Genomic DNA, 24,304 nt, shown 5'->3' on the forward strand with positions numbered 1-24,304 from the left:
ACAGCTTCAATGCTCCTTGGCATTGATTCTACAAGTCTCTGAACTCTTCTGGAGGGATGATCATCATTCTTCAAAAAGATATTTCCTCATTTGGTGTTTTGATGATGGTGGTGGAGAGCGCTGTCTAACACGTCAGTCCAAAATCTCCCATAGGTGTTCAGTTGGGTTGAGATCTGGTGACTGTGAAGGTCATAACATACGATTCACATCATTTTCATACTCATCAGACCATTCAGTGACCCCTTGTGCCCTGTGGATGGGGGCATTGTCATCCTAGAAGAGACCGCTCCCATCAGGATAGAAATGTTTCATCATAGGATGAAGGTGATCACTCACAACAACTTTGTATTGATTCACAGTGACCCTTCCGTCTAAGGGGACAAGTGGACCCAAACCATGCCAGCAAAATGCCCCCCAAAGCATAACAGAGCCCCTAGATCCCCTCACGGTAGGGGTCAAGCATTCAGACCTGGACCGGTTTTTCTTTTAATTTGTCACCTGTCTGTATACACAAAAGCACATTTACACACATATTCTTTCTGTATCTAACACACAAAGATCACAGTTTAATCTTTACTGAAAGTGTTTAGGTAACATGTTGAACAGCAAGACGCAAACATATGGTTTTACTTAAAAGTACAAGTTTTTGCCTTTGTTAAATTGATGGCATTAATAAAGTTCAAAATTATTTTTAATTTTATAATTAATTTGTTGATTTTGTGTAATTTTTATATCAGTATTTAATGGTAGCACTATTTTCCCATAGAGCGCTCATTTTACCCCTACCTTGGGGTAAGTTGTGCCATTGGACTAACTTTTTTTGATGGCTCATTGTTCTAAAACCATAATAATTAGATAACTTGTTTAATTTCCATGGGTACACAACAACCTGAGGTATATATAGTAACTATTATTTGAAACAAATACACTTTCATTTTGCAGTAAAATCATCAAATGTAAAAAGTGGCTCATGTTACCCCGTTCTCCGCTATAGGAACTAAGTATAATGAAGCTGCATCTATAAGTGTGCACTGCTTGATGGGTATTTTTGGGATAACAGTGGCAGCCAATTTTTGCCCTGTGCCTCCAAACAGCCCTGTCTATTGTTTAATCTCTTTATCTTTGTTTCTTCTTTTTTTCCCCATCATTTAAAATCATGACACAAATCCTCCAGCTGTGGATGAATCAGCTCAGATGCCATTTCAAGTGGGCTGGACAATAGAGTTACTGTACAGTTCTGTCTTTCACCCAGATATAATCATGAGCCTTTCCTAACCGGACAAACACACCACTGTCAACAAACACACCACTCTCAACTGGCCTGTCAACTTTGCTTCCAATTTCCAAACTGGACAAATATATCAGCTGTTCTGGGACTGGTGTCAAAACTAAATAAATACGGGGCAAGATATAGACCCTGCAGTTACATAATCAACCTTCATGGTAATATCACACAGATGTAAGGACATTTTAAGTTTTTAGTCATGTCTCTGTTAAATAATATAACTCCTTCTTATGAAGCATTCACAGTATAATATAGTTGTAATCATATATAATCACATATGTTCAGTAGTTTAAAATACATTTATGAACAGTTTCAAAAGTACCTGTCAATGATTTGTACATGCTTATAAGCAGTTAAAAAATGAGTTAAAAAACACTGTAAAATTGTTATCAGCCAATATATAAATGTCAGGAGACTCATGATAGAAATTTTTAGTCCCTATAGTGTTTTTTCTCTTGACACCTTGGCTACTACATTACTCACCATGCAATTACATAATGTCATTTCCTAGGCCCTCAACACTTTCACATCCTCCTACTTGCCATGTGTCAAGTGGCTTCAGCACAATTTGTGTGTCTAGTTTAGGTTTTAGATTTTTCTTTTTTTCTTTTTAGTTAAAGGATATTTTGTATTTATTTTATTTTAGATATCCGTTTCTTTCTTATTTTAATTTAATGGTTTTATACTGTCATTGTCATTTTTATACTGCAAATATGTTAGTTACACAACTACTGTTTATATTTCAAAAGATGTTTAATTTTGCAACGCTCATCCCTGCTGTTGCTAAGAAATACAGCAAGATATTCACATCAGTGAATCATAGGTAGTTTCACTTTACTTCACAATGACTGGACAACATTAACAAGTATTGAATTGTGAATGTACAATCATGAAGAATACACTTGCATAAGGAAATGTTTCCATCATAATGCACCGAGTTCTATATCAGATGCACATTCATGCTCAACAAGAATAAACAACATGTGTTATAAAATGTCCAAATGTCTCCTGACAAGTACTCTAACATTTATCAGTAAAGCATACATCGTGCACACTTAACTTAAGTTCCCTCACATTACTCACATTTGAAAACGCTACTAAGTATTTATTAGTGCATTATTTAGATTTACTGAGTTATCTGGCTGTCAGGACTTTTTTCATGAGTCTACGTTCCAGTTCTGTTGAGGTTCCAGGTTTTACTCAACAGTTATGGAGACAACCTGCACCTGAGCGCAGTTCTCAATATACAGTTAACAGTTATGCTCAGCAGAAAATACACACTGATTTTATCAGTATAATATCCAACAGCACATTGGAAAGTAGTTCATAGTTGCAGGAGGTGGACAAATTAATGGGTGTACACTCGATTAGGGTTTGAATTGTTCATAAAGTGCTACCAGTTTTATTTATTATCAACATTGCCCAATGTTTGGGGTTTGGAGGGGTGGAGAGTCACATCTCTATCTACACATGATTGGTCCAGAACATCTCTGGCAGGGCTAAACTGACTTTAAAGTGGATGTTTTCCAAACCTAATCTTGTGGAAGGAAACTGAGCTCCCAAGATAAAGGTTGGCAGGACGAGGCAGTGGAGTGGTGGTAATTTCCATTCACGTAGAGATTGTTGTCAAAGCCTTCAGTATTTACTCTGTTCCCACTTCACTCCAGGTTTTCTGCTTCCTGTTTGCTCCTCACTCAGGCCCGGTCTCCACAGGATGCAAAGTGGACTTCTGTTCACAGTTCAAAACACAATTCAGTAATACAAAACATCAGATCTGACAAAATAGATCTCACTGTCACACCTGATAATATTAAACTGCACAAGAAGCCAAGATGACAGATAGATATTTTGTAAAGAGCTCATTTTTACACAGGAAGGTAAAATATGAGTCAGTTTGTATTGACACAAGGTGGTTTCAGCATAAGTGGGACATTCAAGCCTTTGTATGTTTTACTGGGTAGAGCCAACACATTTTATCTATCCTGAAGTTTAGCCACAACTCTCCTTGTCACAATCATGAGCAACGAACAATCATTGCTAATGGTGTGATGTGGTAACGTTCGGCATTGCTGCAACTGAACAGAGACTGTTTGGCATGTGCTCAGGAAAACACAAATGAATTATTTGACCTTAAAGAACATTATTAAACATGATTTAAATATAAATTGGCCAGCTATCGCAACCATGATATTTAATGAATTTAACTTTGATCACAGTTCAGTATAAGAATGCTCAATATTGTCTTTATTTTTCCTGGAAACTGTATTTTTCTCACTTTCCCGCTTGCTGAAGGTGTTAGCGGCACAGTGCTTTCATGTAGAGTGGGGTACTTTTCTAAGTGTATTTCATATAGTATTCATGTTCTGCAAAAATAGATATTTTAGTTTAATAATGTACAAGTTTGTTGAGACAGTGGCTCAAAATTTTAAAGCTGTTGTGCAGAAGTTGTTAACTGTAGTTCACATCAGATCAAGAGTCTCCTATATATAGCCATACATTCAGGGAAAGGCAAGGAGAAAAAGGAATGCAAAAACTTAAGAAGGGAAGATAAAGCATCAACACAAAACATATCAGAAGGTGAAAGAAAAAGAACAAGTTAGGAAGAACAGAAAAGGAGTCAAAATAAGCCAGTGGATTGATATAAGGAGGAGTTGCTTGAGTCAGGGCAGCAACCCAAGTTGAGATTCCTTGCTAGGGCATAAATTAATTTTCTAAAAGAGAATACATTGTCTTGTCTGAAAAATGAACAGGCAAGACAATGTAGCTCAGTGTCCCACTTTAGCAGAAAAGCTGTCCCACTAAACCTGAAAAAAACAAGGGGAAAAAGGGTTCATTTTTACTTTTAAATAATAAGCAAATCCCTTCAAAACTTTATATAAGTAGCCTATGTTAAGAAGGGTTGTGCCATTTCACAAAAACATGACTGGAGTAAGTGAATATCTGTTGTGATGGTGTCCCAGCACATTTGCAAAAAAGTGTCCCACTTTAGCTGAACCCACTCAACAGTATCTGACCTTTTTGTCTAAGTTGCACACAGTTTAAGCTACAAACACTTCAACAGAGATCTTTAAATGTTTAGAAATGTCTGAAATTAGACCGTAAGTCATTCATTTATCTTAAGCTCAAAACAAAATACCTTTAGGCTATTTGAATTGTGTGTGGGTGCTTGTATTTTTTTTAGACAAGTATACAAGTTAACAGTCTACAAACACGCCAGCAGGTCTAAATGCTGTTATATAAGAAAATAAATAGTTAAATAAATATCTTATAAAGTTTACAGTTATAACCAGTGATGGGGAGTAGTTTCACTACATGTAATTAAACTAGTAGCTTAACTACAATCTGCAGTAGCTTGCTAGTAGTTGAACTAAATTCAAATTGGCATAGTGGTTTTAGTAGTTAATGGGGTGGTGCCAAATCCAAATATTCGGCAAATTACAAATATGCATTTTTTTTTTACAAATATTTTTTCGTACAAATATTTTTAAAGTAATTTGTTTTCATACCATAGCTGGTTTGCAGAGGTAGTTTATTGTCATGTTATTTGACTTTTTTTTTCTTGTCGGACCTCCAACACGTGAGGTGGGGATTGTTTGCCTGGGAGGAGATTAGCCTGTTAGCTCTGGCAGTGTAGCGCTCACTGCTCAGTCAGCCTGTGTGTCACACAGCTGCAGATATCACACTGAAGAAATAGACCACTATTTATAGCTATTCTTGCACAGTTGCTGTGCCATTATTTCAACTTAGAAGACATTCCAGAGCTTGTTTGACTGGGAGGAGATTAGGCTAGTGCTCACCTGTTAGCCCTGGAACTTAGCCTATATTGTTGACAGTGTCGGCCTACCTTTAGTGTGATTGTTTTGAATTACGTCTACACTTAACAAGGATTGAGATATTTTGCATAGCCTGTTGGGCTGCTCTCCTTTTTGCAGACAGTAAGATCTATAATTAGGTCCATAGTTAACAGTCTATTTTTGACCACTCATTTACTGTCCCCCTACTCAAACCCCATGGATTTGGAAAACAAAATGCTGAGCCTACATGTAATGATCCCCCAGCCCAAAAAAGTCACACAAGTCCTGTCTGGCAGCATTTCACAGTCAGTGCAGATCCAACCAAGATGATCTGTATGTGTGCATAAATCAATTAAGCAGAGGCAAAGATGTTAAACATCTGTCAACATCTGCATTGCACAATCACTTTTCAAGCATCCTACCCTGTAATCCACCAGCACTTCTTAACATAGAGGTTATTAATGTGGATCACACAGCAGCCAACATTCTGCATCACCTTCGGGGGCCTTGTGAAACAATGGCAAGATTATGTTGGAGGGAAATTTTCTGTTGAGTATTTTGTAACAGATAAGACTTTTACTTTCATCCAGCCCACATACCGCATGGAATGATGGCACTTGGGCGGTCCGCTCCTGTTTCCCAGATCTGAGCCACAAGCAAGCCACTTCATCATTGGCTGAAGTGGCCCACTTCTGTATGCCATCTGGGGGGTTTGTACATAGAACAAACTTCACCAGATCCAGGAAGAGCTCGGCCTTCCCATGAATACTCTGGTGCAGGATATGTCTACCAGGTGGAATTCCTCATTCCACATGTTTCAGAGGCGTTGGAGAAGAGACGGGCACTGGATCTGGGAGGTGTACTTTCACACCATCAGTGAGAGCTGGTGCAGGCTGTAGTGAAAATACTACAACCATTTGAGGAGGCAACATGTTCTGTGTGCCACGATGTAGCTTCTCTGTCCTCTGTGATCCCTTGTTTGGAGGTCTCTCAAGGCTCAAGGCTGTGAGGCCATATGAGGTCTACCAGAGGCTCTTAAACTTCTGACCACATTGCAGTCTCAGTTGGATCAATGCTTCCAGACTGTCTTTGATCATCCTTTGGGTCATTACTATAAGGCCACCCTCCTGGATCACCAGTTTAAGAGCTTGCCCAAGTCACTACTCAGTCCATCAGAGTTTGAAAGCCAGATGTGGTGTCAGAGATGGATACTGAATTCCAGTTGAGCCCCATGGCCCCACATGTTTCTGTGGTCGGCCTAACTGAAGCTGCCACCTGCAATCCATCCTCAGATGAGACCAGTGTGCAAAAAAGTCTCTTTTGGGAGGCTACGCATAACCGTACAAAGCCAAATGCCAAGTCTGCCTCATCTGAACATCAACATAGATGAGGCCAGCACAGATTATTTGATCTCGGATCCTGCGGCGACCTTCTGGTCAACAAAGATGATGACACAGCCAGCTCTGGCTCACGTGGCAGTGAAATACCTCATCTGCCCCCTGACAAGTATTTCGTCTGAGCGTCTGTTTAGCACAGCAGGAGATGCTGTGTCTCCCCATCGCTCCAGACTGCTCCCATCACATGTGGAGCAGCTTGTCTTTACAAAATACAACTTAGAAAAATTTAAATGAGAGTTTGGTGGCAGAGGATAAATTCTCCCCAGTGAACTTTGGTTTTTCTTGTTTTAATTTAGACATTATTTTGTGGAGAAAAAGAAAAAAATATAAAAGATTATGGTTATATAAATGCTTAAAAATGGCTGCAGGCTAATAGAAAATAAAGGAATTACATTATTTACTGAGCTGATAGGTGGGAAATGGTCTAAAAGGTGCCAGTTCAAGATAAACAAGTTTTAACTTAACATCTGCATAAAAATGCAGTTTAACAAGTTTACATTTTTGCACTTTTTTTCTGTTATTATGTAAGTGAGAAGTATAGAATACACTGGTGTTTATCAAACTTTTTCATGCCAAGGACCCCTAAACTGACACAAATTAGATCACAGATCCTCATCTGATAAGATTTTTTGCTTGTTTTATTCAAGGAAATGTAATCAAGGAAGCAAGGAAATCCATGACCAAAATAATCATACATACTGTCATTGTGTTACCTATGAATGGAGTTATAGTGAAAATAAATTATTCCCCTTTATGCTGGAGACTCTCAAGGACCCTCTTCATTTTGTGTAAGCCTACATGTTATAATTTTGTATTGTTCATTTTTTGAAGTAGTTTGAGCTACTTTTTTCCAAATAACTTTAATTAACCAAACTATTTCTCTTGAGCAAAACCTTCTTCCTGTGTGGTGTAACAGGTATCTGGTAGCTTTACCAACACTGGTTACAACAGCTTTTTTGATTAGTACATTCAGATATAGAGGAAGTGTGTGATATGGACTATCAGCTCTGAAAGGTGTCTTTTTGCTTAAGGATTTTGATTTGTGAGTATAAAGTTTGGTCAAAACAGTATTTAAGCTAATTAATGAAATAAAACAGCGAGCAGGGATTCCTGTCACATTCAGTGAATCCAAACAATACATTTTTTCCAAAGTAATATAAGTGAGGGTTGATATGATCAGCAATAAAACGTGACAATTTACTCCACTGTTTTGTGTGCGGGCAGCAGTGTCTGTCTGCGTGATCGGCCCAGTGTGCGCGCGCGTGCGTGCGTGCGTGCGTGCGTGTCTGTCACCTGCGTCACGTCCAGTGGACAGCTCACCTTCACCGTGTCTGTGCAGTTATTTATAAGACCCAGCCGAGAGTAGACTGTTGCTGACTCACTTTATTTGAATAACAAACTACAGAGCTCAGAGAGAAGAAGGGGCCAAAATCAAAAACAGAAACAACCAAATCTAAAAATAACTCCGCAGACAACAACCGGAGAGACGGACCAGAGCAGCGCTGATCCCGGTGGAAACACCGGTCACACAAGGTAGGCAAGAGACACTTCAAGCACATTTGATGTAGTCTGGCAGCCTTTTATTTCCTATGTGGCACGTTTAACTATCACTTTTATCTCTTGGAAATGCTTTGTATATGCAAACTACTCTGTGCTTCTACTTTTGCTGTTTTGTTGTTTGTTTGCTTGTTTTTTTTTTATCTATTTAGTTTCTTCCCCATTTATTGTGTCTGTGGCATCCCTGATGTGTCTGTGCACTGTCTATGCATGAAAAATGTCAATAAAGGAACACATTGACTTAAAAAAGAAGACACTAAAAGCCAGTCTGGGTTTGAATAGCAGTATAGCATTATTTTTGCATCGTTTTCTGCTCTAGTTTCATCAGAATGTGCTAAGGAGATGAGATGCTTATCAGTGTTGGGGAAGCTACACTGAAATGTTACAAGTCACTTATTACTTCACAGAGGAAAGAGTTGAACTACAGCAAAGCTTCTCTTAAGAGAAACAGAGTTTGTTTTACTGAAGTTACTTGGAAAACTAGCTGAAACTACTTCATAAAAATGTAATAACATCTGAAATGCAATACAAAATTATAACATGTAGGCTAACACAAAATGAAGAGAAATGATTGCAAAAAATACCACTCAGTTGAAAGTGCAAACTAAATGAAGAACAGTGATTCTCAAAGTGGGGTCCGGGGACCCCCAGGGATGCTTGACAGGGAGTCCCGAGCAAAAAGGGGAATAATTTATTTTCATTATAATTCCATAAATAAGTAACACAATGACAGAGTGTGTGACTATTTTGGTCATGAGTTTCATATACTTTCTGTAGTAAAACATCTAAAAGCAAAAAATCTGTGGTCAAATTTGTGTCAGTTTCCTTGACATGAAAAAGTTTGAGAACCATTGGTGAAGGCTACTTCTCACGTTACACAATAACAGGAAAAAAAGTGCAAAAATGTAAACATAAAACTTGTTTATGTTGAACTGGAACCTTTTAGACCATTTTCCGCCTATCAGCTCAGTTGTCATTAGCTTGAAGCCAAAGTTTTAGTTCCAGTAGTTGACTCCACCTCAACATGTCAAAAAAGTAATTAACAACTAAAGCACTATGGTAATTTGAATTTAGTTCAACTACTAGCAAGCTACTGCAAAATGCAGTTAAACTACTGGTCTAATTACATGTAGTGAAACTACTCTTCATCACTGGTGTTTACTAACAAAAGTGCTCAAAGTATTATGTCTCTATGATTAGTTCAGACCTCAGAACTCCATCAGCCTACAGAAGGATTCAATAAAGCTACTAAAATATGTATGATGCTATATATTTATTTATATTTATAGCCTACTGTTCAGTTTGAATCATAATCTTACACTAATACTTGAAATCAGTACAGAGAAAATACAAATACCTGTAGCCTAATACAATGGAAATGAAACCGCAATAAATGGCAGCTACCGCAGTAAATAATATTTAGTGTTTGTTGACTCAGTTATATGGTTTTAGTTTTTGAGACTGTACTTTGTTGTTGTAGTTGTTGACAATCTGATCTGACACAGTACAATAACAATTAGGTTATAACACTGTTGTTGTTGTTTGTAGAATATGCACTGTTCTACAAATGAGCCAATTTGATTGAATCTCTGAGATGTATAATTTAATTAATCATAATAAAACTCTCTGGTTAGTGTCTGTTGTCTTAAAGAAAATACTTTAATTCTGGTAGAATATAACAAGGTCTTTTCTAATCTTTGCAACCGGTTAATCAGGCGGCTGTAACTGGGACAGAGGTAGCAATGCATCTTAAGGTTTAAGACATCTTGACCTTACAATGATTCAGCATTTCAGTACACATTACATTTCTACAACACCCAGTTTATCAGACAGGCTGAGTGTGTGATAGTGTATCTGCAGGTCTGGTGGGCCACTCCACCCCCGGATTAAACTGTCATAATTTTTTTAATACGTAAGTCACATGAAACTTTAGACAAGAGGAGAGATAACGCCGTTCATTTTATTCAGAATTCACTTTTTAACACTTGAGCCTGCATTTGCATAAACAGCAGGCAGAGGATAGAGGTTATTGACATATGCGAACTTCCTGAAACACACTGACCAAATACATACTGTAGTAAACTAGTTGTTGGTGCTCTTGTCTTCTTTACAGTAAGTTGATGATGGGCAGCTGTGCCTCTCTCAATACACGGGAATGATACTCCCTTCTAACCAGTCAAAATGCCAAAGGGTTAAATATTTGTAAAGTAAAGACTGTGGCTTATGCCTTTGATGACAAATATGTATCCAATCACACAGTCAAAGGTTTTTTTTCCCCTCTGGTACAATGAAAGTCTTAAACAAATATCTATCAAATAACCAAGAATCACTGACACGCCAGAATAGGTTCAAGCTGAAGAGCCGGGAGCTCAAACTGTAACTGTAAGCTCTAACTACTATTTTATTCAAACAGTTTCTTCCCCCATTAAGGGGGCCCAAAAGTGACATGCGAAGTGAATACATAAATATATAAATAAATGACCATGATTAATTAAAAATAAACACATCTTAATTTTGCCAAAAATGTTAAATTATGTATTGATATGTTATCATGTTCATTTATTTCTACATTATTTCTAATTAATTAATTAATTTCTGAATTAATTTATTTCCATATTTACTCATTACCGCATTTATTTATTGCAACATTTATTACATATTTATTTATTTCCACATTTATTCATGTCCAAATGTTTTTATTTCCACATTTATTTCTTGCCACATTTCCAGGGGGCGTGGTTAAAATAAAAAATAAATAAATAAATAAATAAAAAAGTAAAAAATGTACATACATAAATACATAAATAAATGAAAAAATACAGAAAAATAAATTATTATTTATTTACTGCACTGTGCACAAAAATTAATATTTATTTATACATTTTTAATTAATCATCCTTATTTATTCATTTAGGCTATTTGTTTATTTATAGCGTCCCTTCTGGGCTCCCATACATCATGACTATAACATAGCCATGGTTTTATGGGGACTCGGCGTGATATCCCTCAGTTCACCTGGCTCTTTGATAAGCTCACCCCTCCCCTCAGAGGGGGATTTGACTGACTGACAGGAAGACAAACTGACGCTGGTTGAATTCACACTTCTGACAAACAAACAGCGGGATCAGACCAGACGCTCAGCAGACAAACGCAGTGAGTCAAATTATCAGAGGGTGAAATTCATCCAGTTTTCTCTTCTGTTAAAACCTGTCACAGCTAACAGACTGTTTATATCTACATGTATCGTCAGTTTGGACGCTAAGCGTGGTTTCTTACTCACCAGCGTCTTCATGTTATTATCCGGTCCACCTTAAAAACGGCATAACGCCTGTAGAGGTCTCTGTCGAGTCAATGTCAAGGTGACCCATGAACTGAAAAATGTCACAAATAAGCAGGCAGCAACTTTGACCTTTTACCTTAAAATTTAATGCTCTTTAATTATTTTACAACAATAAATTTTAATCATTTGCACTGTAGCATTTTATAATATGATGAATATAGTGTAGTGAGATTAAATCAGTCTGTTTCTGCTAATTGGTTCCTTAGTACTACAAGGTCTCAAGAACCCAGTACTCAGATGTGACAAGGATCATCACAGACTATTACAATCCTGAATTTTTATTATTTTTATTGTAGCATTTTTGTTATTAACCTCTGAACATGGTACAGTGACATGAAATGGTAGTTTATTTGCTTTTCTATCTCCTCCATATTACAAAGTCTCACATCACAGACTACTACAGTCCTGAATTTTACTCATCTATGATGTAGCATTTATTTATTATGAATATAGTAACCATGAAAATATGACAAATATCTACTTTACAGGACTGTCTAAATGCAAATTTAACTTGTGTGGCTGGTGATTTTCCACAGCTTAATGCTGATAGCACAGAGATCCAAGGCCGGCCCGAACTATAAGCTTTATCAAAAGGTTTTAAGCCTTTTCTTAAACATACAGAGGGTGTCTGCCTCCCAGACCGAATCTGGAAGATGGTTCCACAGGAGAGGAGCCTGATAGCTTAAGGCTCTGTCTCCCATTCTAGTTTTGGAGACTGTAGGAACCACAAGTAAACCTGCATACTGGGAGAACAGTGTTGTAGTGGGGTAAACGGGTACTATGAGCTCTTTAAGATATGATGGTGTCTGATCATTAAGAGGTAAGGAGAAGGATTTAAATTTTGCTCTGGATTTTACAGGAAGCCAGTGCAGAGAAGCTAAAATGGGAGAAATATGCTCTATTTTTCTAGTTTTTGTCAGAACACATGCAGCTGCGTTCTGGACCAGCTGGAGAGTCTTTAGAGACTTGTCAGGGCAGCTTGATAATAAGGAATTGCAATAATCCAGCCGAGAGGTAACAGATGCGTGTAGTTTTTCTGCATCTTGTTGTGTGCCTGATTTTTGCAATATTATGCAGGTGAAAAAAGGCAGTCCTTGAAACCTGTAAGGTGCAGGAAAGCCTTGGTTCCTCCTCTTCATCTGTTAAATCCTCCCTCAGAATTCTTGGCATGTGAAGTGTTTGATTCTCAGCTCAGGCTTATTGTGTCTGAGACTGACGTGGAGATGATTATTCAGGCTTTTATTGCATCACATCTAGACTGTTGTAATTCCTTTTTCACTTGTTTTAGCAAAACATCCCTGGATCATTTACAAGTGGTCCAGAATGTGGCTGCTAAGGCCTTGACCAGGTCTTCAGAGAGTCCTCATGTAACTCCAGTCCTTATGTCTTTACACTGGCTCTACATAAAATTCAGGATTCAATTCAAGATTCATGTGATTACACAAGACTTAACTGCCAACACCAGTAGATCTCTAAGGTCTTCTGATCGCTCCAGATTCAAAACTAAAGAAAACTGTGCCTTTGAAGTCGTGGCTCCTGTTGGGCTTAAGATCTGCGCTAACTGTTGACATTTAAAAAGCAGCTCAAGACCCACATTTTTAGATTTGTCTTTGAGTGGCGTTCTTTGTATCTATTTCTGTCTCTCTTTTATTTATTATTTTTTATATTGTTTCACTATTTGCTTTGTTTCTGTTTGTGACATCTGATCTAGAAATGTCAGTGTTTGAAGAAGTATTCAGATCCTTTACTTAAGTAAAAATACCAACAAAGCAATGTAAAAATTAGGTAAAAGTCCTGCATGAAAAATCCTACTTGAGTAAACTTTCTTAAGTATCAGCAGTAAAATGTAGCTAAAGTATTGCAGTAAAAGTAGTGGTTTGGTCCCTCTGACTGATATATTATTATATATGACATCATTAGATGAACCTTTTTCCCCTTTTTCCCTTTTTAATGTGTGTACTGCAGGAGCAGAAGTAAATGGTAGGAGGTAAAACATAAAATGGACAGTACAGTAAAAATGCTACAGTAAAAGTGATTCAAATTTAGGATTGTAACACTCTGTGATGTCCCCTGTCACAGTTGAGTATTGGTTTCTTGAGACCTTGTAATACTGAGCAGGTAGAAACATGGCAAATAAGCAGAAATAGTAGCAATTGGTTTATAATATAAGACCACAATACTGTGTTCAGAGGGTAATAACAAAAAACTTCTACAGTAGAAATGATTAAAATTCAGGATTGTAAGTTAATTAAATAGTATTTCATGTTAACTGTATTATCTCCCTTAGCTTATTGGTCACATTTCTCAGTTTATAGATCACCTTAAAAATGACTGAATGCCCTCTGCAGGCGTTTAAGGTGGACCGGAAAATTCCAGTAAGAAGCTGCTGCAGCTGAATTCAGCCTCCGGTCCTGATCAGTAACTGAGCTTCCTACTGTTTGCTGACATTAGTCTGATACAGCAAACATCTCTTCCACGGCAGCAGTTACTAGATAACTTTAGTGGACATGCCATAAGCAGAGGTGGAATAAATACTAACTAAGTATATTTACTCAAGTAAAATGTTTTGAGGTACTTGCACTTGAGAAGTTAAATTTTTTGTTACTTTATATTTAAACTCTACTATTTTTATTACCTCAGTGCGTATAGCCACTTTGAAGATTAAGATTTTAAACATCTACAATAAGCACATAAAATACATTGCATTTTTTTACAATAAATGAAATCACCCAAATCATAGTTAACATGCTTCAGTACCTAAAGCCCTAAAAACTTTTACTCATGCTTTAAATACAGTGTGCTGATGAAACTTCTGGACTTTTAACTAAAGTGTTATTTTATTTTTATTATTTTGAATGTATGACTTTTATGTCTGCAAGTCCTTAAAAAGCAGCTGCAGTATCCAAACACTTTGTCGGTCTCATTAATATATGTGTAGAGTGCTTTAGGGTTTCCTACATTAAGCCTTCATTGAGTAGCCTCTTCACCACTTACGCCTCTCTCCTTCAGGCAGTATAAAGAGAAATGTAATATCCTTAACGATGACCAATACATGGATCACTCGAGGAGAGATAATACAGGGAAATTGGGATGTAGATAGAGGATAGAGGATGTTTGGTAAACCATATTTGGATCAGTCGCAATGTAAAGTATTTCACTGAATGTGAAAAAACTGGCCAAAATGTATCTAAGTTTTAACAATGAGGGTCAATTTGGAGGTGAAACAGGTCGTCCACCAATCACAAAGTTGGCATTCGATCCGCAGCTCCTCCTGTCTACATGTCGAAGTGTCCTTGGGCACTAAACCCCAAATTACTCCCGATGGTCAGGTCCGCATCGTGCTGCCACTGGTGAATGAGTGAACGAATGAGAGGCAGATTGTAAAACACTTATATATACACATATAAATGTAGACATTTACCGTTTAATAAAGTGGCAACTGAATGTATCTCGAAGTCAGCCCTGTTTGTGATAAATGCAAATAAAACATTGATCCACTGATGTATTGATCTTGTCCAAAAAACAAAAATTAAACTACACTTTCTTTCAACTTACAGTGTGTAATTAAAATAGACCCTCTGGTAGGAGTGTTTGGCATTTAGCTGCTAAAAAGAATAATTCCCTTGCTTCCCTTCTGGCATGTTTGGGATATATGGTAATTTTTGTCTTACGGGGAGTTAGAATGAGCTCAGCAAATAAACTATTTGCTAGGGGCAACACATTTTAGAACTATCAGTGATTGCTTTAATATTGATTTAAGTCCTTGCAGACATATTTTCTCACTCTGAGCAATGGAGCCCTACAGAAACACACTATTATCTGCCAAGGTTAGAACAGTTTTGACTGTTTCACAAGAGATTTCTGTCTGTGTTGTCTTTGCTCAACTCACAGAAATGTATTGGGTGGGGCTCAGTTGTTAAAATGTGACATATGACTATGACACATATGACTGGACAACATTTAAATTGTTGTTATGTTGTGACAGTTGTGGGGTTATTTGCTTATGTTGCCAGGCTACTGGAAATTGAATCTGAAAAAAACACAACCACAGAGTCCTGATGAACCAGATTAGTTGTTTTTATTAGCCATGCTTGTGACATAGCTCTGGGGATGGCAATGTCTGTCTGCCTGTCTGTCTGCCTGTCTGTCTGTCTGTCTGTCTGTCTGTCTGCCAGTCAGTCAGTCAGTCAACCACTTAGGTCCAGACTAAAATATCTCAACAACTGCTGGATGGATTGCCATGAAATTTTGTGCAGACATCCATGGTCCACAGAGGATGAATCCTCTTGACGTTGATGATCCCCTGACTTTTCATCTAGCACCATCATTAGGTCAAATATTTAATTTGTCCAATACTTTGGTTTATAACCAAATGTTTGCAGAACTAATTTCATTCCCATCATCCTCAGCTGTAATTTGCTCAAATCACAGCTTAAAAATCTCACTGAATAATACTTAAGGATGTTTTATTCCTGAACTTTATCAGCTGCCTTTTTTAAATCAAATGTGAGGCTGCAGTGACGCTTGCATGTACTGGTGCTACTTACTGCAACTTTCTTGGTCTGTGGACCCGCAGCACCAGTGAGGGTTGAAGAGAGAGGTTATGACATCACACAATTTTCTGCAGTCCAAAGCCGTATCTTCTTCCGCTTATTCTTAAATTCACATTTAATCTCTCTAATTCTCTACTCTCTGTATCATAAACATCTGCAATCATCCCCTCTTTCTTCTCTCCAAGCTGATTCCCAGACAGTGAAGGTCACAGAAAAGGATTCTACTTTGGCTGAATACATTTCCTGACTCTGCTTTAATAACCAAATAAAGTATAATAGTAAACGAGTACACATATATGATTCATTTACACACATAAAAACAATCTGAAAGATACAAATATGGCAGTATTAGTACTAAAAAGATTGTAATATTGAAAGATATCTACTTAATTTGACTAATTTGAAGCCTCATGTTAGCTTCACATTAAACATTAAAAGTGCATTATGAAGGGATCCTCTTATGGTCAGTATGAGCAGGAGGAATGATTATGGCAAGAAAAACCTATTACATGTAAATTTGAGCACGTGACTGTTGTTTTAAGACAGACTTGAAAAACTGTGAACCCGTCCTTTAACCTACTGCTTTAAAATTATTTGAAAAACACAATAGTACAGCTTTATACTGAACAAGTCATCAAAAAAGCATATAATATTATAAACGACCCCACACACATCCTCTATGACTACTTTAACTTAATGTCATCAGGAATGAGTTTTAGTTTGCCTGCATGTAAAACAAAACAAAGGAAGTTTAGTTTTATTCCAGAAGCCGTTAGACATGTGAACAGATACAGAAGGAGAGAAGGGATGCAAGCCTGCGGTGAGCCAGTGGAAGTGCAAATTGTTTCAGATCTGTAACCATTTATAACTACTGTCTCAGTTCTATTTGTAAGAAGACTGATAATCCATCTGATGAGCTGATGATCTAAACGGAAATAAGATTCAAGCTTTTTTACTAATATGTGAGGTTGCATTGTATTAAAGGCTGACAAAAAACAGACAACAAAAAGTAATCCTGCATATGTGATTGTTCTAAATTTTCATATTCAAAATAAATAACTTTGCATCATCAACATCTCTTTCAGGCCTATACGCAAACTTTTATTCTTAGAGCACAGTCTTGCATGTCTAACCGCTCGCTTGATCTCTTTATTAACCTCTTTATCTTCTTCAAGTGTCCCACAAAATAATATCCTCTTCTTTTTATTTAGGATGCTTTTTAAATCCTTTGTTACCCACTGTTTATTGTTAGAGAAGATTGTAATTTTCTTGGAGGGTATCTGTGTCCACACAGAGGTTAATATGTGATGATATAACATCAACGAGGGCGTCCCATGCAGTGCGTTTAGAACATCCTATATGGGCCTCGATGTTATTCTCTGACGATACTTAAAATGTTTTAGTGACATGTTTCTCTCTTTTAGATACCGGTTGGTATGAAGGAGCCAGTAAAACAGGGTCATGGTTGGTGGTTCATGTATAAGCACCTCTCTGCTTAACCGCACTCCCGTAGTTCATTCAATTTATTGCACAATGAGCGTACCTATCCAAGGACAACCGAAGGCACGAGTTTCCATCTAGTGGTGTTTTTCAGCTGCTGTCTCAGACCGGCTTTCTTTCTTCTCTTCTTCTTAGTTTGGTTGTTTAGTGTTTACTGTGCTGATAGTATGATGATATTCCAGTCTGCCGCCATAATGCAAATTGAGAATAAAGTCCTGGTTTAGTATCGGTAGGCTTGTTCCGTGGTGTTGGCTAATTTCCCATCCAAACAGTGATTACAAACATTTATTGTCTGTGGTCTTAAACAAAACTACCCAGGTCAAAGTCTTTCATGCGGTTGTGTACCCAAAGAGGTAAACATAGAGTCGCTCTCACAATGTCATAAAAAGACGACGTTAAAAAGTTGCAGAAAACGACATAAAAAACAATAAAATCTTGTGGGCTCCTGCAGGCCACTGGTCACCACACGAGAAGCGCCCTAATGAAAATAACCCAACTGTAAATTGAAATAGTAATTTTGAAATAGTGACTTCTGGTGCTCCACGCATGTCTGCATTTGGTCTTGCTGTAACACAGTGTTGCATCACAATGAAAGCATAATGAATGAATGAATGTAAAATTAAAATTGTCATATTATTTATATAAGCACTTTATAACAACATAATCAATCTGCAAGTGAATTGACAAATTTCTGAAAGGCTACAATATACAATGAAAATTAGTAGAGCAATTTTTTTCTCTGTAAAAATGTTCTATTTAGATTGACTCCTGGTGTTTCTTCCCTCTCAGGGTTTTCTGATGTTGAACAACACAGTCTTGATAAAGTGACTGGAAACCGGTTCTGCTTGTTTCAAAACGCCATCAATGTGAGAGTGAGAACCAGTATTCACCGGTCAGTCACTGAGTCCGTGCACAATGAGCCTAAACGTCCCAGGACTGGTGGTGATGGTGCTCTTCTACCTGATGGTGCTGGGCACCGGCATCTGGGCCTCCATGAAGTCCAAGCAGGTGCATAAGAGCAGCCAGGCAGACCAGACCGAGATTACTCTGCTGGGAAACAGAGGGATCAGCTTGGCGGTGGGAGTCTTCACCATGACAGGTGAGTGTGGGAGGGAAGGAAAAACACTGAAACACATTAAAGTAATAATTTCAGGCAACTATTAATGCTCAGGAAAAATTAACGCTATTATCGTAATGAGACACATCAGACACCCTTAAATTCAACTGTGATGCTTGGATTGAACATGGACTGACTTTTAATTAGTCAAGTAAGGTAAAAGTTATGCTTTGATGTAGTAAATGTTACACCCTTGTTGCACAATGTGACTATAATTACACTGAATAGTTAAATGGGACAGAATTCTGTATACTACTAATTTATGTAATTATGGATTTCTCACAGGTCAGTTTAGCCTAAAGAAAAAGGTTACAACATGGTCATTGATGGTCTCTGTGGTGCTGAAAATCATAAATGTAGGGAACTGTATGTATGTATATACACTGTATTTACTGTACGAGTGTGTGTGTGTGTGTGTGTGTGCATATATATGTGTTTATGTGCATGTTTCCTCCAGCTACATTTGTAGGAGGAGGCTTCATCGTTGGTCTGACAGAGGCAGTGTACACTCCCACTATGGGACTGACCTGGGCTGTCATGCCAGTAACGGCCGCCCTGTCTTTCATCTTTGGTAAGACAGTTTTCAGGCATCGTAATAATGGCTACATATAACACATATGAGTTTTCCCTCATCTAAAATTGGTAGACACTGTCATATGTTTTGGGGCTATATAAATAGACCTGACTTGATTTGACTTAATTCCGTTTGTCTATACACAAAAACTAACCCCTGATGTGAAACGTAAACAAATCTAATCAAAACTTGAAAGGTGTCATGCATTCCACAGATGCAAGCACGTTTTCCCATTTTATGAACTACATTTTTACACTACTGTATAAATTGTTCCCATTTGATACACAGAGTTGTTGGCAAATGTGCTCAAATGTAGCTGCATTGCCTCATCCACCTCATGAAAAAATTCACTTAATGCATAGAAAGTAGAAGGCCCATACTAACCTCTTTGATAACATCATAATTATCAGGATATTTCTTTGTAAAAGTGGAGAAATGAGATGAGAAAGGTTTCTAAAAAGATAATTTCAACTTGTAAGATGGACTCTGAAGTCACACTTTCTTTAACCTCAAGACAAACTTGACAAACAGAAATTCCGCTTTAACCATATGAAACTATATGATTTGGCAGAAAAGCTGAATAACTGCAGTACAGTACAGTAACATCAGCAGGACATGGAACCTGTATGAGGCCACTACCTGAGCATTGCTGAGAGGTTTATTTGTATTTAAATAAGTTTCGACTTCTGTTTAGTTTTGTTTTAATGATCTCTTTTCTCTGTCTCTTTCTCCTTCTTTTTCTCTCTTTCTCGATCATATCTATCATATCAAGGCTCATTTATGTGTTGGGAGGATAAATAGACATTGTGGCTGAGCCGAAACTTACTTTATCTTCCAGCCTGCATACCAATGTGGCAACTGAACTTCCCTCCAAGCTATTTTGAACTGTCTCTCAGTATGTTATCACAACTGGAAGAAATAATGACATCCAATATCGTAACACAAAGGGGCCCAAATCTGTCTCCCTTTGTATGATTCAATTATCAAGGTGGACTTTTCTTCGCCAAGACTATGAGAGACAGAAAATATGTGACAATGATGGACCCGTTCCAGATCAAGTACGGGAATTTAATAAGCGGAGTTCTGTCTGTGGCACTGCTGATATCTGACATAATCTGGGTGACAGGAACTCTTATTGGCTTAGGTAAGTGACACTGATGTCAGTTTTCTCTAAAGTCACATTTTGCAGTAATGCAATTTGTATTTCCTACCATTATTTACTTATTGTACTGTAACAAACATACATTTTCAGTTAATTCTTTAGATTTGAAACACATGATGAAACGCACCTGTAACTTGATACCAATAAGCCAACACACCTGATATCGTATTATTATGACCCTCCCTTTTTAAATAATGTCCAGGAAAAAAAGAAGCATCATATTATTGGGTTTAGCAGTTTAGCATAGATGGCTGCTTGTTTGTTATTTCAGTGTTTTGCTTCAATACCCGCAATTCTTACACTACAGAGGAGATTATGAACATCAAGAAAACATTTATTTCTTAAACTAAGGCAAATTCCTTGTATATGCAAACCTACGTGGCAATAAACCTGTTTCACCTATCAACTACATAACCATGAGTTGAGACTAGGGCAGTTCAGCTCATCACATTTTTAGACTTATTTCAATCTCATCATGCTAAACTGATTGCGTTAAATGTTGTGCGTCCATGTAAAGGAATCTGTATGTGTGTGTGAATGTTTTACTTTTATAGGTGCAACATTGAGTGTGATCCTGGATTTGTCCTATACTCTTTGCATTTGGATCTCTGCCACAGTAGCCATCATCTACACACTGCTGGGAGGCCTCTACTCTGTAGCCTATACAGACATCATACAGCTATCTCTTATATTCTTCAGTATGGTGGGTTCCTCTTTTAACAACAAATTCTTTAAGCCTGTTTTGAGGTTGACATTAACTGCACAAAGTTAAAGGAACCCTGCAACCCCTCAATGCACATGTCTTATAATTTATTATGTCTACTGAAAACCTTCTGATGCCGCCGTGGTATCCTGACAAACCTCTTTCTCTCTCTGTTCATCACACTACCATACCACAGTGAATACTCTAAAACTATCACACCAACACACTTAATCAAGTGCATTTGCATTTTTAAAATGTTTATGTAGGTTTATTGTCTTTTTTGCAGTGGCTGTGTGTCCCCTTCATCCTGACGAACCCTCATTCGGCTGACATCACCGAGACTGCTTTCAACTTTACCTACCAGGCCCCCTGGATTGGTTCAGTGGATAAAGAGAGAGCATGGGGGTGGATTGATAATTTCTTGTTATTGGTAAAGGCTATATCCAGAAATTTCTTAAAGGATAAGGCTGTCGATTTTCTATATTTTTCGTCTAGTCAACAAATCTCATGTGCATAGCTAAACCAACAATGAACTCATCCGACTTATAAGTATTGTGCGTGTATCCAAAGCCTGATATATCTTATTCCTCTGTGCTGTCTGTTGTTGTCCAAAAACCATTAAAAACGCATCAATGAGCCACATGGTTGCACAAGGTGACATGTTCTTCACCATGAGGAGTTTTTCAAATAAAGGCCTGAAAAAATTCTTTAAAGGACCAGTTTGTAAGATTTAGGGAGATCTATCAGCAGAAATATTGGCAGAAATGGAATATAATACTCAGAAGTATGTTATTAATAGTGTATAATCCCATGAAAATAAGAATAATTGTGTTTTTGTTACCTTAGAATGAGCCCTTTATATCTACATAGAGAGTGGTCCCTTTCCACAAAGCCCACCATGTTGCAAAACCATGTTTCTACAGTAGCCCAGAATGGACAAAACAAACACTAGCTCTAGGGGGGCCTTACGCATTTTTCACGAATATCGCGGCCACTGTAGCCTCTCCTAGACGTTTGAAAGGAGAAATAGAGGAGAGGGGTATTCAGTTGGTTGCTATCTACAACCTCACTGCTAGATGCCACTAAATCTTACACACTGGTTCTTTAACTCTTAACTTTTAAATATTGAAAAAGATGGTTGACAATTGTTCCCCCCTGCTAGTGATTATGAATCCATTCCTTAATTTACTTGAAATGAAGCTACATGCTACAACAACAATATTGCCGTAACATGTTGTGGCAGGGAACTTTTTCTTGTGGTCCTTGATGTACAGAGTGATGGCAAGTAAATACTGATCAGATGTGGTTTTTATTAGACTTTAGGTAACCTTGGCTATCAGGACTTCCACCAGAGGACCTTGTCAGCCTCCTCGTCCGCCACAGCCAGGATCACGTGCTTCATTGCAGCTCCCATCATCTTCATACTTGGAATCCCTTCTGTGTTGATTGGAGCAGTTGCAGCATCAACAGGTACAGTAATAGAATAGAATAGAATAGAATAGAATAGAATAGAATAGAATAGAATAGAATAGAATAGAATAGAATAGAAAAAATGTGAAACTATTCTTGTTTATGTGGAAATTTCATGTTTTGTTGTCAGACTGGAACATGACCTCGTATGGCTCCCCATCCCCATACGAGCGCGGAGAGGCCGGTCAGGTCCTGCCCATCGCTTTGGAGCACCTCACGCCAAACTACATCTCAGTTATTGGTATCGGAGCTGTAGCTGCCGCCGTGATGTCGTCAACGGACTCAGCTCTATTGTCAGCAGCCTCCATTTTCTCATCCAACATTTATAAGAACATCCTGAGGACCAAGGTAAGAGTCTGGTCATTTCTCTCTTTGTCTAAAGGGACAGTTTTTCTAGGGTCGGATGTGAGATTAAAGGCTTTTTTTTCCCCTGTAGGCATCAGAACGGGAGCTCCTGTGGGTGATCCGCATCACCGTAGTGTTGGTGGGCTTGGCTGGCACATCGCTTACCTTTCTACACAACAGCATCCTGGTTTTCTGGATCCTGGGCTCAGGCATCACCTACACCATTATGTTCCCTCAGCTTGTCTGCGTCCTCTTCTTTAACATCTCCAATGGCTACGGCTCCATCGTAGGACTGCTAGTTGGCGTGTCGTTGAGAGTGCTGAGCGGCGAGCCATCCATAGGGTTGCCAGTCGTCCTCCACTTCCCAGGGTGCACTTTGAAGGATGGCGTGTATGTCCAGCGCGCACCTGTCATGACTATCTGCATGCTGTCCACCATCTTTACCACTTTGTTGTTCTCCTACCTGGCCTCACTGCTCTTCAACAAAGGACTGATTCCTGAGCGATGGGACATATTTAAAGTGAAAACTCACAAACACCCACAGAAACAAATATTAATGAGCAATGGCACCACCAAATCAGATAAAGAGGAGGAGAACTCTGAAGCTGAGAATGAAAGTGAAATAAAACTGACAACAAGCAGGACTGAACAAGTAATCATATAATGGGATGCAAAAATAAGTTTTTGTATGGTGTTATAATGTCATGTCTATTTTTATACCAAAAACCTAATCATAAAAAATAATAATCTTGGTTGCAGGATAATGCAAAAATTCATCATTGGACACAAGTGCTTGTGTAAGTGAACTTACACAAAATAATTGCTCTAATAATTGCTTTGGTGTAATTTTGTTGTTTTAATGTTAGTGGGGTTTGATGTTTGTCAAACAGTCTATAAATATACAGTCATATACAGGATGAATGGTTGAAAGGAATTGCATCCTGACATCTATGCTGTGGGCCCATGTTCAGCAGTATGGAAGTACTGGTACTTCAGGTATTTGCTCATTTGCCTATATGTGTTGTATTACTTTTAGGACCCATCCAACAACAGTAATCACATCTCAAACACTCAGTCTGTGTTTGAAAACAAGTGCAATTAAGTTAATTATATCATGTTTTGAGATTTAGGTCAATTTGAATTGGTGGTGTATATAGTATATTCAGCCTTATGTTCCTTTGGTTGAAAGATATCCAACTTTGCATGTCTGATTATTCAAATTATCTTTTGATACCTTTTTGATTTATTTTTTTTACTAAAGATGGCAAGTATATAAATTGTGAATTTATTAAATCTAATTTTGGGTTTTTTTTTGTGAAGTTAGTTTTGTGTGTGTGTGTGTGTGTGTGTGTGTGTGTGTGTGTGTGTGTGTGTGTGTGTGTGTGTGTGTGGTCTGCCATAGGCTACTTTTGGGGACAAATTTCAATCTTAGTTAACTGTTAACTGGACAACGTCATGTCCTCAATTGGGAAAAAGCTGATTTTTGGGTCAGTGGTTAAGGTTAGGT

At 37.8% G+C, this 24,304-nt stretch overlaps 1 protein-coding gene across 4 annotated transcripts; it reads left to right on the forward strand.

Moving 5' to 3' along the window:
- Window positions 1-7,499: 7,499 nt before the first annotated feature.
- Window positions 7,500-24,104, forward strand: LOC121901725 (high-affinity choline transporter 1-like). Of its 4 annotated transcripts, XM_042418636.1 has the most exons (10): window positions 7,500-7,518; window positions 7,882-8,009; window positions 18,216-18,525; window positions 19,001-19,114; window positions 20,106-20,261; window positions 20,834-20,982; window positions 21,269-21,412; window positions 22,299-22,452; window positions 22,583-22,800; window positions 22,889-24,104. In XM_042418636.1, the coding sequence occupies exons 3-10, from the start codon at window positions 18,342-18,344 to the stop codon at window positions 23,459-23,461; spliced, it is 1,692 nt and encodes a 563-aa protein (XP_042274570.1). In that variant the 5' UTR covers window positions 7,500-7,518; window positions 7,882-8,009; window positions 18,216-18,341; the 3' UTR covers window positions 23,462-24,104. The 4 variants fall into 4 exon arrangements, with proteins under 4 accessions (XP_042274570.1, XP_042274569.1, XP_042274568.1 ...); XM_042418635.1 differs by lacking the exon at window positions 7,500-7,518 and having other exon boundaries at window positions 7,779-8,009; XM_042418634.1 differs by lacking the exons at window positions 7,500-7,518; window positions 7,882-8,009 and adding an exon at window positions 11,015-11,186.
- Window positions 24,105-24,304: the final 200 nt, after the last annotated feature.

Source organism: Thunnus maccoyii, chromosome 8 (assembly GCF_910596095.1).
Source record: "Thunnus maccoyii chromosome 8, fThuMac1.1, whole genome shotgun sequence".
NCBI classification, from domain to species: Eukaryota; Metazoa; Chordata; class Actinopteri; order Scombriformes; family Scombridae; genus Thunnus; species Thunnus maccoyii.

Excerpts from the sequence above, each read along its gene's own strand:
- LOC121901725 (XM_042418636.1), top strand. The coding sequence starts at position 18,342 with ATGAGCCTAAACGTCCCAGGACTGGTGGTGATGGTGCTCTTCTACCTG. Across the intron at positions 20,983-21,268 it reads CTCTTATATTCTTCAGTATG|TGGCTGTGTGTCCCCTTCAT; the intron begins GTGGGTTCCTCT and ends TCTTTTTTGCAG. Across the intron at positions 22,453-22,582 it reads AGCAGTTGCAGCATCAACAG|ACTGGAACATGACCTCGTAT; the intron begins GTACAGTAATAG and ends TTTTGTTGTCAG.